At 54.6% G+C, this 18,247-nt stretch overlaps 1 protein-coding gene across 1 annotated transcript in view; it reads right to left on the bottom strand.

Annotated features, from left to right (window-relative positions):
• Positions 1-18,247, bottom strand: part of ENG (endoglin) — a 29,895-nt gene that overhangs the window by 1,049 nt on the left and 10,599 nt on the right. Inside the window, exons 3-13 of the mRNA XM_029201656.1 lie at positions 11,441-11,581; positions 8,407-8,572; positions 7,531-7,696; positions 7,107-7,236; positions 6,490-6,664; positions 6,112-6,254; positions 3,508-3,645; positions 3,247-3,285; positions 2,622-2,738; positions 2,052-2,303; positions 973-1,027 (exon numbers count right to left, since the gene is read on the bottom strand). Of these exons, the coding sequence (XP_029057489.1) occupies positions 973-1,027; positions 2,052-2,303; positions 2,622-2,738; positions 3,247-3,285; positions 3,508-3,645; positions 6,112-6,254; positions 6,490-6,664; positions 7,107-7,236; positions 7,531-7,696; positions 8,407-8,572; positions 11,441-11,581 (1,522 nt within the window). The remainder of the gene's footprint in view (positions 1-972; positions 1,028-2,051; positions 2,304-2,621; positions 2,739-3,246; positions 3,286-3,507; positions 3,646-6,111; positions 6,255-6,489; positions 6,665-7,106; positions 7,237-7,530; positions 7,697-8,406; positions 8,573-11,440; positions 11,582-18,247) is intronic.

Genomic DNA, 18,247 nt, shown 5'->3' on the forward strand with positions numbered 1-18,247 from the left:
CTGTGGTCAGCACTGCTGCCTCCTCCCTGCCCCCCTACCCTGTTGTGCTGGCCAGGAGCACAGGCTTCAGTGCCAGTCTCAGCTACTGACCCTGACTTCTCTGAACCCCAGTTTCCTCACCTAGCAAATGGGTTCATCACACCCATGCCTGACACTAAGCCGTGGTTGCTATGACCATCCACCCAGAGGGCCCAGCCAGGCCTTTGGGCCATGCCTCTGCCTCCCAAGGCTGGTAGAGATGCATTTTTAGGGAGGATGCATGGTATAATCTGAGCAAAGTGTGAGTGGGGCCGGAGAGTCCAGAGTCCCGCTGTGTGCCCTTAAGTCAGTCCCTGCCCCACTCTGAGCCCTATACCATGGTAGGGGTAGGCCAGAGCACCTCTGAGGGCTCTTCAGCTCTGCTCTTGGGTTTTCCCAACCTTCACTCTTTCCACACTCCCGATTCCTGTGTGACTATGGGCCAGGCAGCCTCCCCTTAGGCCTCTGAGTTCCCATCCCTGCAATGGGGTCATTAGCCTGCACTGTTGGTTGCAGGCTGGGTGTAGGGGCTCCATCCAGGCCCAGGTGGGATGGCAAAGAGGCAGGTGCCTCTCCCACCTCTGCCTTCAGTGTCAGGGACTCTTCTGCCCAGGCTGGAGGGAGCTGGGCTGAGGGCTGAGGCGTAACCCCCACAGTAGGGGCCTTAAGGAAGGTGAGGTCAGTGCTGCCCCAAGTCTCATCCTAGGAGGCCCCGTGCCCCGCCCCCCAGCAAGGTCAGCCAGCAACCTTGGGGATCAAGAAGAACCAAAGGCCTGGAACCCGGGCCCACGGGGTGGTCACGAACAAAGGCTCTCCATCTGGAAGATGCAGCTGTGGACCCTACTCTCTGGGGTCCTCCCTGCTGTGTGCCTAGACCCATCCCTCTGGGCCGTCCGTCATGCCCCACTCTGACCTCAGCCCCTGGAACCCTGGAGAGACTTAGAGAGAACTCACCATGCAGGCCAGGGCTGACAATGTTCAGGCGTGTGGAGACAGTCCTCTGGACGTCCTTGGGGAGGAAGAGTACACAGTGTGTGACACAGCTTTCGAGAGCAGCTTCCAGGCTTACTCCCTGCCTCTGTGACCCTGGCCTGTCACAGCCCACCCTGGGGCCTTGACTCTGAGCCCCCTTTCCACCACCTTCTGGCTGGCAGCCTTTGGGCAAGTGCTGAGTTCTGTGCTGTGGGAGGGTGTCGGCCAGACAATCCCTGGCTGCTGCTGGAATGGTTCTTGTGAGTTCCTGAGAAGGCCCTAGCTCCCGTGAGGATTATGGGGGCACTGTATCCATCACCCTTGTGAATGCCTGGGTGAGAGGAGCCAGGTCAGCCCAGAGGCCCAGGCTCACTGTGGCTGGGGGAGAGGCCCACTCAGGAGCAGCCTCAGGGGCTTCTCCAGCTTCATACGACCAGAGAGGCTTTTAATCCTGGAGACCCTTCTGAGTGCAAGGGCCTGGGGATGACTGTGTGAGTGTGTCCAGGGCTGAGTGTCTGAGAACAGGTATCCACTGGATGGTGAAATGTGACCAGTAAGTGCAGAAAATCAGAATTTTGTGTCCTTTGTACTAACCCTCTTCCCCGAGGTCTCCTGTTTGTTGAGATTACACTGGTGATCATACTACATGGATAGATGGGTGGGCGGATGGATTCCTGGGTGGAGAGATTGATGTATGACTGGGTGGGAGCGTAGAAGGATGGCTGGCTGGCTGGGGGACTGGGCTGATAGAAGGACTGTGGATGAATGACTGGGTGGGATGGTGAGAAGATGGATAGATGACTGGGTGGGATGGATGGATGGATGGATGGATAGCTAACTAATGGTTGCAGCTGCATATCCTACCAATGTCCAAGACACAGCCATCAGAAGGCTGTAGGGTGGCAGAAAGAGTGCCCCTGGTACCCAGAGGCCACGCGCCTGCCTGTGGCTGTGTCTTTCGCCCACTGGTCCCACATCCTCATGGTCTATCACATCCCTTCCTGAAAACTCCAGACCCGGAGGCCACCCTTGAAGCTGGGCTTAGCCCAGCCCCTACTCACCAGGGACCAAGTGCTGAGACGCAGGGCTACAGTGCAGCTGAGGACCCCAGTCGTGGGCATGGGCACCATGTAGCCACGGAGGAGGAAGCTGAAGCGCATGTCGCCACCAGGGCTCGGGGACAGCAGGCTCACACAGCTGCTCTTGGCCGCCTGGCTCTGGATGAGTTCCACGATCTCCATGTCAGGCCCCAAGTTCAGTTGGCAGCTGTCCAGCTGGATCGTGAGCTCAGGGATCGATGGGGACACGCTCACCTGCATGGGTAGGAAGGGGGACGAGGCACGGTCAGTTACTCTTAACTCTCCGCCCTGCCTGTTCTCATGAAATAAGCTAGACTCATTCTAGAGTTCCCGCTCCAGAACCTTGACGGTGGAAGGACGGTCATGGGCCTGCCTGGGGCGAATGAGGAAGAAGAGGCAACATTCCAACCAGTGTCTGAGCTCTGCCTCTCCCCTCCACCAAGCACCATGGGGGCTCCCTCCTCCCTCTGGGAAGTCAAGTTCCATTGGGTGGAAAGAAAGGCTCTGAGAAATCCCAGGCATTGGCAACGCCTAAGAGGTCAAGTCCAGTACCTGCACAAAGCCCTGCTGCCCCAGCTCGATGGTGTTGGAGGCATGGAGGAAGTGCGGGCTGAGGTAGAGGCCCAGCTGGAAGGAGAGGCTGTCCATGTTGATGCACTGCACCTTTTTCTGTGGGAGATGGGAGGGGGGCTTGGTCAGTCGGGGAGGCACCCAGCCAGGGAGGTAAGGGGTGGGAGCAGGAGTCACGGTCCAGAGTTGTTGCCTGACCTTCATCACCACCTTAAACCACCCCCCACCCCAAACTGAGATTTAAGAACTTGCTCTGCACGAGACCTGTGTGAAGTGCTTTTCATGCATCATCTCAGTGATGGCTCATCCCGTATGGGGATCCTTTCCTATGCCACTATTAACAGGACCTTTGGGCCCAGAAAGCTTATGTGATTTGCCCAAGGCCACACAGCCGATATGTGCATGAACCCTCTGACTTGAGAGGCTGAGAACATAACCCTAAACAGTACTGCTCCCGTTGCACGGAAGGGGAGACTGAGGCACGCTGGAGACACACTGGCTTGCCAGGATCAGGGCCTGAATTTCCTGAGGCCTGCTCCCTCCCAGGCCAGGAATGGACCCCAGGATCCTGGACCAGATGGGTTAGCACGGTGATCATCCATCTCACCTGCTGTGGTGACGAGCTTGACAGGAGGTTGACAATCACCTGCAGGAACAGAGCCAAGGAGCTGGTCAGAGCCAGAAAGGAACCCAGAGGGTATCCCACCCAACGCGCCCATTTTTGTGGATGGGGAGACTGAACCAACCAATGGCTAAACTTGTCTTCCGACTGAGCATCACACCCGCTCTCCCAAATGCCCCTCAGCCTGGAAGATCCAGGGGGCACCAATTAAGCCAGCCCTGATACCTTTCCCACCACAGCTCTTACCTCATTACTGATCACATTTTCTGTCACTATCATGCCACAGCTGGAGTAGCCGCTGCGCAAGACAAGCTGGTCATCTCTGTCCTCAGCCTGGCAGCTGGAGTCCCAGAAGGTCAGGCTCGTGATGGTGCACCTCAGAGTCTGGGCCAGGGTTGGGGGGTGGGGGGAACGGTCAGGAGGCTCGGGGCTCCCGGGGACCTGTCCATCACACCCCAGCACCAAGGACTGACCATCCCCCAGGGGTCCCAAATCACAGCCATGCCTCTGTTCCTTTCCCCATTTTTGTTAGTTTTCATCATCCCACACCATTTAAGACTACTTTTCCTGAACTTGACAAGCACTTTTGTACTTAGCAATAAGATCTGTGACATCATGAGTGTTTCCTTCTCTAAAGACATATATACTCAGAGAAATTGTGTGGCTTTGTTGGTTTCTTTTTTCCTTTTTTTTTTTGGCCGTGCTGCCCGGCGTGCGGGATCTTAGTTCCCCCTGCAGTGGGAGCTCAGAATCTTAATCACTGGACCGCCGGGGAAGTCCCTTTCTTTCCACTCATCTTTAACAAATGGCATCATACCGTCCTTCATGCTTTAGCTTGGTTTTTTCACTGAACAATAAATCACAGACATCTTTCTGTGTTTATACTATAGATCTAGAACATTCTTTTTAACTGGAGTGTAATGTTTCAAAGATCGATGGATTACAGTGTATGCATCCAGACCTCTTGGGACAGGACAGCAGTAATGCCAGCCATCGCTGGTCCTCCACCTCCCAGACATCTGTCTGGCCACGCAGAGGCAAGGGAGGAGGGGGAGATGGGCCACAGACAGGTGGGGCTTCACCTAGGCCCCAATACCCCACACCCCAAAAGACTTCCACATAGATGTAGAGTTAAACGTCATTGAGAACATGCATGACCTGTCAAGGCTCTGGCAGAGAGATTTCCTGCCTCGGAAAGACTAGAGAAAAAATCACAAAGGAAAAGATGACCAGCTAGGATGGCCCAACGTTTTCAAATGTCCAAAAAATTAAAAAACACTCTGGCGAAAATTTAAAGAACTCTAACAAACCGGGAGAGATTATTTCAATAAGAATGATGGACAAAGGGCCACAAATGTCTTTCTTCATGTAAAAAGCTAATAAAAATCATCAAGAAAAATACCAAGTTACAACGCACACAGAGACTTTGGTTATTATCAGTCACACGAAGCCAAGCCCAAACTCACTACTAATCAAAGAAGTAGAAATTCAAACAAGAACAGAGAGCTTCCCTGGTGGCGCAGTGGTTGAGAGTCCGCCTGCCGATGCAGGGGACACGGGTTCGTGCCCCGGTCCGGGAAGATCCCACATGCCGCGGAGCGGCTGGGCCCGTGAGCCATGGCCGCTGAGCCTGCGCGTCTGGAGCCTGTGCCCCGCAACGGGAGGGGCCACAACAGTGAGAGGCCCGCGTACCGCAAAAAAAAAAAAAAAAAGAATAGAACACAGTGTTCCCACTCTCACATCAGCAAAAAGTTTTTTAGACAAAAAATAATAATTTGGGGAGAGAGAGAGTCAGTGTTCTCATTAATCAGCCATGAAAATTGGAATCATCTGTTGGAAAGCCGGTTGGCAACATGTATCAAAACTTCCAGAATGTTCACTCATTTTGACCCAGAAATCTCACTAATGTGGAAACCCATCCTAAGAAAATAATCCTATTTAAAGAAAAATTTCATATGCACAAGGACACTTTCTGCATATTTATAATATTACAGAATTGGAAACAACCCAAATGTCTAACGAGGGAGGAGGAGTTAATTATGGCATGTCAATATCATGGGACTGGATGTGCTTTTAAAGTGATGTTATTGGGGCTTCCCTGGTGGCCCAGAGGTTAATAGACCATGCTCCCAATTCCAGGGGCCTGGGTTCAGTCCCCGGTCAGGGAACTAGATCCCGCATGCAAGCCTCAACTAAAGATCCCACATGCCACAACTAAGAGCCCGCCTGCCACAACTGAGACCCGGCGCAGCCAAATAAATAAATCAATGTTAAAAAAATAATCAAAAAGTGATATTATTAAGTACATATGTCAAAGTTTAAAGAATACATTAAATGAATATAGCAGGAAACAGACAATTGCATCCAATATGATTACACTGTATAACAAATACACAGAGAAAACATTCCAGAAAGAAATCCACCAAATTGTTGGTAGCCATTGTCTTTGGATGGGGTGATTGAGATTTTCTTCTAATTTTTTCCACATTTAAAAAAGCCTGTGTTATGTTTATAATAAACATCTTTGTTCTTCAATTAGGCAGAGATCATACTGTATAGATATTCTAAGTGGCCACTCAGCTCAGCCTCCATTTAGGATTAATAATGACGCCTACCTAGTATCTATTTACTGAGCACTTACTGTTCCACATCTGGCTGGGTCGTCAGACCTCATGTAATTCTCACCACATGGTAGGGACCATTATCAACCCCATTTTACAAGTGGAAAAACTGACGCTTGCCGAGGGCTATGATTTGTCCTCCTGCCTGGATTAGGACCCCAAGATTCTTGGGCTAGAGGAAGGACCAGTTGCCCATGTCAGCTGGGCCGGAGGCCAGGAGTTCCCTTACCGAGATGAGATCTTTGTTGAGTACCAGAGTCATGACGTCGTCGGAGCACTTGGGCTGGATCAGGGACAGGAGCAGCTCCTGGTTGCAGCCCTCCTTGGGAGGGGTGGTCTGGACCGGTGTGGGTGAGGGCTGCAGCCCACTGCCTGCAGGGCAGCAGAGGCAGCCGGCAGACAGTCACTGCGGGCTCGCTGTGCTCTTAAGCACTAAGCACTTCTACAGCTATAGGTACTCTCAGGGCGCCTGAGATGCAGATGAGGAAAACGGGGCTCTGACCAGCGGATGCAACTTGCCCAGCACGCACAGCAGCTGGGCGTGGCTACAGATCCAAGGAGAGGGCAAGGGAAGGGACGGGGGCGCGGGAGGGATCCGGGTGCTCACCACAGCTGGGTGCCCTCAGAGAGACGACACTGGCCAGAGGGAGCTCCACAAAGGACGCTACTACACTGGCGTTGAGCCTCCGGGCCTCCCCCAGCAGGCCTTGCGTTGTGTTTGGGAGGTGGAAGCCAGGGATGTTCTTCTCCGGAAAGATCTTGAAGGAGTATTCACCAGTGGTCTAATGACAGGGAGAGAGGCAGAGCAGGGAGCTACAGACACAGTCAGGGGGCACACAGCCTGGCGGGGGCACCTGCAAGCCAGTGAGGGTCTGCCAGGCCTCGATCCTGCTCTCTCCTTCGCTCCTGCTGTTTCCCCTGCCTGGGCCACCTCCCCTCATCTACGGGTTCCTGTTCGTCTTTCAACTCAGCTTGGAGTTCACCTCTCCAGGAAACTTTCCTGACCCTGTGGGCTGGGTTAGGGGCCTCCCTAAGGGATCATGGAAGACTTCCTGGAGGAGGTAACATCTAGGTGAAGGTCCGAAGGAAGAATAGATAGTGCACAGAAGGAGAGGTTGGGGGCAGAAGGATCATCACGTATAAAGCCTCAGGGCTGGGGTGATGGTGCAGGGAGTTTGGTTTTCTTCTTTGGGGAGCCTTGGGGAGACCTGAACGGGGTCTCACCCAGATCTGCATGTTGTGGTTGGCGTCGATGAGCCAGGACACGTAGGGTGGACCCTGAAGGATGAGCACGGCGGCGTCGGGATCCCTCGAAGCACAGCTCAGCTCCACCTTCACGGTCACTGTCCGGGGCCTGTGGGGAGACAGACCCCCGCATCAGAGCGGGCGGTGGTGCGGGGTGCAGGGGACGGGGTGTGGAGGGTTGGTGCTTGACCTGGACTTGCGGGTCAGGGACAAGACCTGGGGTCGGGTGGGCAGCGACTGCGCTCTTAACCTGGTCGGTCGTGGGTCCGTGGGGTGGACGAGGAAATGCGCGGGGCCCCGAGATAGGTGGGGGTGACAGTACTCTGACCAGGCCAGGGGCGGGGCTGAGGCTTGGACAGAGGCGGGGCTTTATAAGGGGTGGGGCTGGGGCGGGCACCCTTACCAGGCCTCTGGGCCCGGCAGGACCCTCAGGATGTGCGCCTCCTTGTGGCCAGCCACACCTTCCAAGCGGCAGCCCCGGACGGAGGCCTGGGCGTTAGGGCTCCATTCGAGTGTGTGGCCCATGTCCTTGTGGGGTTCCAGACTGCAGGAAGACGGTGACCTCGGGGCTGCGGAGACAAGCGCACTTATGTCTCCTCCTCGAGCAGCCTGGCATCTAATACAGAGGCCCACCCTCAGCCACAGAAACGGTGGGGGAGGCAGGATGGAGGAGCAAAGAGTGAGGGGCATGGGAGGACCGGGGTTCAAATCACCCCTCCACCACTTACAGCAGAGGGACCCAGGGGAAGTCCCTGGCCTCTGTTTCCTCATCTGTCAAGACAGGGTTAATTTAAGGTATGAACTCATGGCATAATGCTAGGGATGCAGCCCTGCAACCACCAGCACATCGTCCCCCTCTTATCTTTCTTATAGAATTTACCATGACATGAAATTATAGAATTTGTTTGTGTACATATTTATTATCATCTCCCCACCACAGTGCCAGCTCCAGGAGGGCAGGGTCTGGGTCTGTCCCCACAGAGTCCCCAAATGCCTAGCATAGGGCTTGGTGCCTAGTAGGTGCACAACAAATAAGAAGAAAGCGCTGTTTTTGTAGTTCAGGAAACTGACAGAGCACAGCAATTTCACATGGTTCAACCTAACATTTGGTGCAGGGGTAATCGCTGTCCTAAGAGCGCACTGACTTGCTCTGTGTGACCTGGGGCAAATCACATCCCCTCTCAGTGCCTCAGTGTCCACATCCGAGGAATGAGCCAGGGGAATTCACATTCCTCCAGAGCCGAGTCCCGAACCCAGAGAGGCTGTTGGGGAAGCTGACCTTGGTCCAGACGGAGGAGGATGCTTTGGGGATTGTTCAGCTCAGCAGCAGAGGTGACAGGGCCCTTTGTATCCGCCCAGTTGAGGAGCTCACCCTTGGTAGTGAAGGGTGGCAGCTGTGTGGTGTTGACCTCTGCGGGCTCTTGGAAGATGACCAGGTTGGGGTTCTGGGGAGATATGTGAAGGCTCAGGGTGCTGTTCCTGGGCCTGAGTCCCCTCTGTCCCATGCAGGAGGTCAGGAGATAATCTGAGGAGGCAGCGGTTTGGCTGAGCAGAGGAGGCCAGGCCTGAGGGTGCTGAGGCTGGTGGACCTGAAGTTAGCTCACAGTCCCCTGACTAGGGCTCCCCCAGAGCCGGATCTGCCCATCTCCTTCCTACACCTGGGGAGCTGGATGGACACACAACCACGTGCCTCCACCTGTCCAAACATCACCCTCCCACCCCTCCATAGGCATCCTCATTCAGCCCACACTTAACGACATCTGTGGTTACTGTCTGTTTCCCCCACACTCTAAGGTCTGTGAGGGACAATGCCTGCCTCGCCCACCCCTGCAGGGGACCTGACACGTAGTAGGCACTGAGTAATATTTGTCTAACTTCGTGCTGGGCCCAAGGCCCAGCACTGGGATCCTGACATGGCAGCTTCTCCCTAATGCCTGGCACGTGGCAGGTGCTCTCTGCACGTGGGAAGGGAGAAGGCAAGAGAGAAGAAATGGACGAATTCATGAATGAATGAAGGACAAACAGGGGTGGTCCCTGCTCTGAGGGATCTTACCATCCAGAAACTAGTCACGCCTCAAGTCATTTGAAACACAGAAGACAGAGCATATTATTTAATAAGAAACAAAGGAGCAGGACACGTCCCCTGGATGGACAGGGATGAGAATCTGGGTGGCTCCAGCACCTCACTGCCTCCACTGCCCACGCCTCAGGAGAGACTCTGCTGGGCTGGGGAAGGAACTAGGGAAGACTTCCTGGTGTAGGTACTCTGGTGAAGTCAAAGGGTTCAGAGGAAGCTCTTGGGGCCACAGACTCAAGAGAGTTCCTTTTCCATCTATCTCCAAAGCCAGAGGCATGCGCTGAAGCAGCAGCAGCATAAGGGCTTCAGGCTAGATACTAAGGGGGACTGCCGGACAGTGGCAGTAGGCAAGACACCATAGAATGGTCCACCTGGAATGGAGCAGGACTGTAACAGGGGGGCAAAGTGATGAGCACCTGGGTGAGGAACTCAGCGCCCGCCCGCATGGAAGGGCTGGGGCAGTGGGTTAGAGCTGGAGAGTCTGGGGGTGGGGGGACTTTTACCCATCTGACCCTCAGGGTCAGCTCTGTAAAATGGGGATGTAATAGGGATTAAAGGGCAAGGCGTTTCTCAGTCTCCTGGCGCTGGGTCTGGCACAGAGGCCTGCGCCCCCGTGAGGCTCTCTGTCCCTCCAGCAGCGTCCCGGCTCCGGCTGCGGGGGCCCGGCTCCGGAAATTGCGGGCCGAGGCCGCGCGCGGCTCCGGAGGTGCCCCCGGCCCGGCCCCCCGGCCGTGTATTCTTAGCGTGGGTCGGGGGAGGGAGGGGGGAAGGAAGGCTTGGCGGAGGTCGGAGCCGGCGGCTGCTGCGACCTTCCGGCCGGGCGGGCGGGCGCTTTTCACGGGCCCTGCGTCACCCGGAACCCCGCCGCCGGGACTAGATCCCGGGGTTGGGCCGCCAGGGCGTCCGGGAATGGGAAGGGGAAAGGGGAGAGTCGAGAGGAAGGAGGAGCCGTGGCAGGATCTCGGTTTCCCGCACTGGGAGCTGAGGGATGTGCCGCGTGGGGTCGGTCGGCTCTGCCCTCCTGGTTGGCTTTCGTTAGGCTTGCAACTTCCCTCCCAGGGCCGTCCGGGCTGGCCAGCCCCGTCTGCCTCTGTGCTGCCCCTGCCGCCAGTCCCGCACCCCCTCAACTTCTCTCCGTGTCTGGGCCCGTCTCCCAGGCAGCCCTGGATCTGGGCCTCTCTTCAGGTCCCCAGCTCCTCTCTCCCGCTGCTGGAACTCTGTGGTCTCTCTGAGAGTCTGTCTATTCCTCTCACAACAGGCCCACCCTCTTTCCGTTGCCATTTTTCTTCCTGTGTCTCTCTCGCATTTGTTATCTTTGCTCTCCCCCGGGCTCTGGCTCCCTCCCCTCCGCTTTCTCTGGCTGTAAACAACAGCTGCTCGCATCTGGGGATCACCTCCCAGGGCCTTCCATGTGGAGGGGGCAGTGCCGTGGTCCGCCCCACCTCCTCCAGCCCTGAACTTCCTTTCTGTGGGTCCCGGACAGTGGACCTCCTCTCTCTGGTGGATGTGTCTGACACTTACTATCTGAATTTTTTAAAAATAATTTTTCTCCAACTTAGGCCATGCTAATTATAGCAAATCTTGCAAATTCAACAAAGTTTAAAGAACAAAACAGATATCTCTCCGAATCCCACTCCCCAGCCATAAGTACTGTTTTGTTTGGTTTTTCACCAGGGAATTCCCCATAACAACCGATAACGCATTGTTAGGTTTCTTTTGTTTGGTTTTGGTTTTGGTTTTGGGGCCACTCCATGCAGCATGCAGAATCTTAGTTCCCTGACCAGGGATCAAACCCGTGCCCCCTGCATTGGAAGCGTGGAGTCTTAACCACTGGACGGCCAGGGAAGTCCATCATTGTTAGGTTTCTTCCTGGCCTTTTTCGTCTGCACTTAAATATTTTCAAATTTATGTCTTGTAACTTTCTCAAAGACAGTGACAAGGTTATTTTATGGGACTATCCCCAATTCTCCCACTGCACATACGGGAAAACTGAGGCTATGAGAGGGGATTGGAGTTGGCCAGGGTTGCACATCAACCTGATTCCCACCTCCAGGTTTGGGCTCTTTATCCCAGGTTCTGTTGCCCTTTGCGTTCTCCCTGTCAGGGCCCTATGGGATTCACCAGGCAGGGCCCTGGTGAATAATGTCAGAATGAAAATGAGAAGTAGGGGACCCTGGCCCACAGAGGTGGACAGCAGGCCCGTGCCTGAGGCTGGGGCTGGAGGTAACACACTCACGTAGGCCAGGTGGAGTGGGATTCCCGGAGCCTGCAACTTCAGGAAGATGGTCTTGTTAGTGCTGAGGACCAGAAGCACCTCTCGGGGCAGGGTGCCATTGTGCTTGGATGTCTGCAGAGTCAGCTCCAGCACTGACACCTCCTGGAACGGGGGCAGGGGAGAGACACATACAGAGACCAGTCAGATTGCACAGGCTGTGCCACCAGATCAGTAGTGACGACTCATTTACTGTAAGCTTCCACTCCATTCTCCCTGCCCAGCTTGTCCACTCCTGTCTCCCAGAGCCCAGCACAGTGCCTGGCCCTCAGGAGGTACCCAGAAAAAATATTTACTGAACGAATGAAGGAGATGAGTCCCAGCAAATCCAAGGAGATGTTTCTTTAAGGGTAGCGGGAAGGGATAGATTGGGAGTTTGGGATTGACATGTACACACGGCTATATTTAAAATAAAATGCCTTGGGCTTCCCTGGTGGCGCAGTGGTTGAGAGTCTGCCTGCTGATGCAGGGGACACGGGTTCGTGCCCCAGTCCAGGAAGATCCCACATGCCACGGAGCGGCTGGGCCCGTGAGCCATGGCCGCTGAGCCTGTGTGTCCAGAGCCTGTGCTCCGCAACGGGAGAGGCCACAACAGTGAGAGGCCCGCGTACCGCAAAAAAATAAATAAATAAAATAAAATAAAATAAAATGCCTTTCCATGAAAATAAATAAGTAAATGCAATGAACCTGAACTTTATCCAGTAGTCAGTTGAGGTTTATTATTTCCACAGAGCACCTGCTGTGTACCAGGCCTGCAAACGCCTGTGTGACTTAGAGAGTACCCTGTGCCCTTTCTCTGTCCCTATGCAACAGCGTTGAGGCATCAAACCCTCCCCAGTTTGCAGTATTCCTGTTTGCTTTACTATTTTAAAGTACTAACTACTCATATTTTGTTGAGTAATACCATTATTTTGATATTTTATAAGAAATGTAAGTTGAAATCATTTGTGTCTTGAGAGGTACCGACTGCATTAAAAATTTTAATTGATCATGGTGTACGCATTTAGAATGCTTTCATAACAACGACTACAACATTAATTAATACCTCACACTTACATAGTGCTTACTAAGTGCTTGGACTATTCTAAGTGCTTTACACATTGACTCACTTAATCCCCACGACAACCCGAAGAGGTAGGTACCGTTGTTATTCTCGCTCACAGAGGAGGAAGTGGGGCACAAAGAGGTGAAGTCATTTGCCCATGATCACACAGCAAGTAAGTATGGAGCTAAGATCTGGACCTGGGCAGGCCTCTACTCTCAACCGCTATCCTGTCCCATCACGTTTTTCTATACCTCCTTATTCTCAAGAAGAAAAAGAACACAGCAATCCACAAGGCAAAGCTTCTATCGAAAGAAGAACCCCTGCTCTGCTCAAAGACTCTCTGAACCAATGGAGTATGAACAGGTGACTCCTGAAACTGAGACAGGTATAGGCCTCAGAAGCCCCGTCCTCACGAGGACAAAGACAGATGGAAACACTTGACTGGAACACAAACTCCAGAGGCTCTCAAAAGCTGGCAGTCTCTCCAAAGAGACAAAAAGCTGACCCTCCCCAAATCTCCTCAAACTTATCAAAAAGGAGACAGATATTTCAAGATGAAGACATCAGTGGAAAGTTTTTAGATTTAACTTCTAATTATCTCCGGGCCATTTCCCCAACTGATGTCACAGAGCCAGAGAGTGTTTCAGCTGCTGGAAAAATCTGCCAGAAATATTTCCGTTACCTAAAAATGACACCATAATCACGCTTTGTAAGTTTGCTCTTTGAAACAACAACAGAAAAGCAAATAATGTTTCATTTTCAATGTTTCATAAATTTTTTTTTCATTTTAGTGAGCTATTTATGTTGCCTATTTTTTGAATAATCACTTTTATACTAATTTATAGTAGAATGATGTGTCTCAAATTTATGTTTGTATAAGTTCACATTTTTGATTAATTTATGTTTTCTAATGGGTTTATAACTTTTGGATTTTGAAATACCTTGTTTCATAAATTTTTAAAAATATTATGCATTCTAAACACTTGAAGAATTAAATACTGGATTTAATATCATATTCTGGCAAAATATGAAACACCAATCTAAAGGTCAGAACTGACATTTTGTTCCAGGATTGTGATCAGTACTCGAAATTAACCGGAGTGAAGGAAGACCCACCTCGGCGGTGTCAGGAAAGGCCCGGGCACTGCTGACCTGTCTGAACCATCAAGAATGCACCCACCCCAGCTTCCTTGCCTTAGTTGCCTATGTATTATTAGCTTGAACAATCGAATATGATTGCACAACTCTGTGTATTTGATAAAAACCACTCAACTGTACACTTTAAACAGGCAAATGTTTTCACGATAAAGCTTTTAAAGAAACAACAATCAAATATCAGTAATTTCACGTGGTTCAACCTAATCTGTGCCCGGTCCTGTGCTGTGAAAGTTGCGCATGCTCTCATGAAGCAGGGTCAGGTACTCTCCCATTTCACAGATGCAGCCATCGGGGACAGGGAGGTCACGTGCCAAGGTGAGTGATGAAGTCAGGCGCCCAGTGCACATCAGCCTGGTGCCAGAGTGGGTGCCTGGACCCCTGGATAGCTCACCTGGACCGTGTCCTTCCTCTCAATCCTGCCGCTCCCCAGACTGCCCCACAGTTCATCACTGTCCAGCCCCATCTGTCTGCCCTCCCACAGAGGAGTAGACCTTGAGGCCCATACATGGTGAATAGATGGGCTCCATGGTTTGGAGGTGCCACGGCTGCTGCAGATGGGGAGATCCCTCCTCTGCCCTTGGGTGGGCACCCGCAGGCCGAGAGCGTTGCAGGTGACAGAGCGACTGGGAGCGCAGCCCCTGAGCTGGGAGGAAAGAGCCCTGTGAACATCCGTTCCTGCTGCCGCTCTGTAAATGTCCCAGTTTCTCTGTGCCTCAGTTTCCCCATCTGTGAAATGGGAGTAAGACAGGGTTGGGAACCAAAACCAGGTGGGGTTCGGGACAAAGGAAGTTAAAAAAGAGAAGTAGAGGTCAGGGTCGGGTCATGCTGAGGGTGAGGGGGTTAGGAGACTGGAGTTTGGTGAAGTTTGTCATGACATCTGGCTGTGCTCCCAGGGCTCACATACCAATCCCCCAATTCAGTTGTCACCAAGTCCCTCCCTGTAGAGTTGGGGGCTGGGAAGGGGGTGGGGGCTGAGGCCCAAAGAGGGGCAGGAAGGGGCCAGGGCCACACAGCAAGCGAGTCATGTGGAAACTCAGCTGGCTGGGCTCCCTGGGGTCTCTGAGCCCCTGGGCCAAGCCGAAGGCCAGCTGGTTACCAGAAAAACCCAGTCAGGGTTTCCACAGCAAACATTTCCATCCCATGGCCCTGACTCATCAGTGTGGTCACTCACACGCCGACTTCCCTCTTCCCTCCCAGCCTGGAGCCCAAAGGCTAAGAAAGGGGCCTGCCTTGCCCCCCACCCCAAGCTCCCAGTCTTCCCAATGTCATCCTGGGAATTCTGGGAGCCCAGCGAGGCGGGCAGGCCAGCCAAGCCCTCTCCCCCAACTCTGCAACCTGGGCCGGCCTGGGCCCGCCCCGGCCCCCTCCCTGAGCCAGTGGGCGGGAGACCATGTTTCTATTTTTGTGCCCGTGTCCCACAGATGCCATTGTTGGCCCAGCAGTCAGTGGCGGGAAGGGGAGATTTCAGTGAGGAGGTCCTGAGTGCTAGTAGCCACTTATAGAAAGTCGCTTCCAGCAATTCTTCTAGGAGTGGAGCCTCGGGGCTGCCTGCAGCCCCCCCACTCCGAGGGCCTGACTGGAGCCGGCCAGATTGGAGCCAGCCGTCCTCTGTCCACCCCAGCAGACTCAGACGGCACATGCAGGCAGGGTAACGGGTGAAGGGGGGCAAAGCCAGACTGACCTGAATTCAAACCCGGGCTCAGTCATTCGCTTGTGACCCTGGGCAGTTACTTCCTCTCTCTGGGCCTTGGCTTCCTGATCTGGAAAATGGGCTGAACAATATACCCACTTCATAGACTTGTGAGGATTCAGTGAGAGTCTGCCTGCAAAGCGGGTTGTCCAGTGCCCATGGTAGTATTGCTAGATTGGCTTTCACTACTGCCGGTTCTCTCCCTGCCCGCTCATCCAGAGGAGTGCCATGGTTTGGGGGCTGAGGAGGCTGGCATTAGAGCTGGGCAGCAGTTAGCTGGAATTGGGACCTACTTCAGCCACGCCACCCTGCAGCTTCCCCTCTCTGGGCCTCAGTCTCCCCCTCTGTGCAGGGAGGAGCTGGGCTCAGTGACGTTCCATCTGGCCTCCTGGGGCTCCCACTGGCATCTGGGGGTCATGGTCTCCAGCCAGGTGGCTACAGGGTGGGCTTCCAGAACACCCAGGAGAGGCATGCTCCTCTCCCCAGCTGAGGGTCCCTGGTCAGCCCGTGTTCTCCCCACATCCCCAGTTCATTTGTCTGAGAGACCAGCACTGGGCCCAGCCTGGGGCTTCTATGCTGTCAAAGGGGGACAGGAAAGAAGGCGTAAGCCTGTCATCAAGGAGCTCGGCAGAGAACAAGAGTAACACCCGCAAACTGTCAGTGACACCGCCAACCTCTTGGGGATGGACAACAGGCAAATGCTTATACCCACGTATATTTCCCCTTCCTTCCGTTATTCACCCACCGACCCATCCGTCCGTCCATCCATCCAGTACCTGGACTGACCCTGAGCTGAACACTGGGGACACAGCACTGAGAGAGCAGATGCAATCCCTGCCCAGTCTGTCTGACCCCCAGCCCATGCCCCTCCACCAAGCTTGCCCCTAATGTCTGCAAGGCCTGGCACAAGAACATATATGACAGCCCCCGGCCCCAGCCCACCTTGCTTCTCTTCACACGGACACGTGTGGAAAACCAGCCTGGATGCCCAAGCTCTGCCATGCTCTCTCCTCCCAGCCCCCTGTGCCCCCATTGCTGAGCCCATCACTCAGTACCAGGGCTGCTGACGCCCACCTCTGCCTCCCCCAGGAGCGGCTCCGGGGCAGGGGCCAGGTCTGCTTTCTCTCTGCACCATCAGTGTCCACCCTTAGTCACCTCACCCAGCCTTCAGGTCTAAGGGAGCTGACCCCAGCCGTGCAGTGCCCCTTCTAGAGGAAAGGACAAGAAAGAGCCCCATCCAACCCTGGGAGGAGGCCCAGCGCATCTGGGCAGGGAATTCTGGAGTCCTGTGTTCCCAGGGTAGGGACGCAGGTCCCTTCGGCAGATTCCCCACCCAGGGCAGGGGAGATGCAACTGGACAAGGGCCAGAGAGGGGCTGCAAATTGTGGGTGCCAGGCAAGGACCCGTTGCCCAGGTCTGAGGGCGGCACTGCCTTCCACAGCCCTTCACAGCCTCCCAGGATGGTCTGGGGGAACCCGTGGGCCCCCTGCCCTCCCTCTGCCCGAGCAGCCTTGTCTGCCTCTCTCCCCAGGAAAGAGTCAGTGCCAGAGCCCCGTGAGTCGTGTGCTTGGGGCTGGGCAAGGCAGCGTCAGTTCCCTGAGTTTGCCCAGAAGTGGGGTGAATCAGTGGCTGCTTCAGCTCTGGCTGTCTGGGGTTTGTTAGGAGGACAGCAGACCCGTGTAGTCGGCCTGACGGGAACTGCTGAGACACCCGGCCGGTTTCCTGTCTCCGCAGGTCAGGATGTGACCCTGGGCCCCCTCCCGGAATCCAGGCTCCAGCTTGCCCTTCGGGGACCCAGCAAGATAGAGCCCCTGCCCAGCGGCCCCCTCGTCTGTCTGCAAACCCTCCCAACACCCCACCCCCACCCCCACCCCCCCACCACCCCCCACCCCCACCCCCGCTCCGAACCTCTCTTCCCCGAGGCTCTTGGCTGCCACAACTCATCTGCCGCCCACTCACAGGAAATCTAAGGCTTCAGAGGCCACGCGGGGATGCAGGGGAAAGCTGTTTCTCTGTGCCAGGGTTTGAAGGCAGCAGCCATAGGTTGGGAGGGATTGGGCCTGTTGCTGAGACGGTCGCCACCCACGCCACCGCTGCCCGCTCGTGTTTCTTGCCTCTAGGCCTTTGCTCACACAGTGCCTTCTGCCTGGAATGCCCTTGACTCCCCTCTCGGTCTGGCTAGACACTGGGAGTCGTTTCCCTAATGCCTCCTTCCGTCCACACTCAGTGATCATCCTCCCGGGGCCAGCAGGCCCCTGCATCCCCTTCTCCAGCTCCCGAGTCCATCACTTGGTGCCAGGGATGCCAGTGCCCACCTCTGCCTCCCCTGTGCGTGGCTCAAGGGCAAGGGCCAGATCTGCTTTCTCTCTGTGCCATCAATGCCCAACATAGGCTGGGCACAGAGCAGGCACCTGGCGAGGACTGGTTGAGGGGGACTGTTGAGCTGTAGACCCCCTTCTTGGGGGCCGCCTGGGGAGGAAGATGTCTCCCAGGGAAGCCACGGGTCTTTCGCTGTCACGGTAGTAGATCTGGTGGGATCATGGGCTCGACCCTTGGGGCAAGAAGCCAGGAACACCCAGCTCCATCAGGCTAGACCTCAGCTTCCGCCTTTGCAGATGGATTCACAGTCCCTGTTTCAGCCGCCTCGTAGCAACAACCTAAGAGGATCAAATTAGTTGACTGACGTGAAGATGTGCTGCACACTGTAGCATGCTCAGCCGAATGAGGGTATTGACAGGGGAGACACGGAGCCCACAGAGGAGACGTTATGATAACAACAGGCAGAGCTACTGAACATCGAGAGTGGCTCTGGGCAGGCCCGAGCTCAGTATTTTGCCTGTGCTACCCCACTGGATTCTCACAGCCCCCTGTGAGCTAG

Source organism: Monodon monoceros, unplaced genomic scaffold (assembly GCF_005190385.1).
Source record: "Monodon monoceros isolate NGI ecotype Baffin Bay Population unplaced genomic scaffold, NGI_Narwhal_1 Super_Scaffold_5, whole genome shotgun sequence".
Lineage (NCBI taxonomy): Eukaryota > Metazoa > Chordata > Mammalia > Artiodactyla > Monodontidae > Monodon > Monodon monoceros.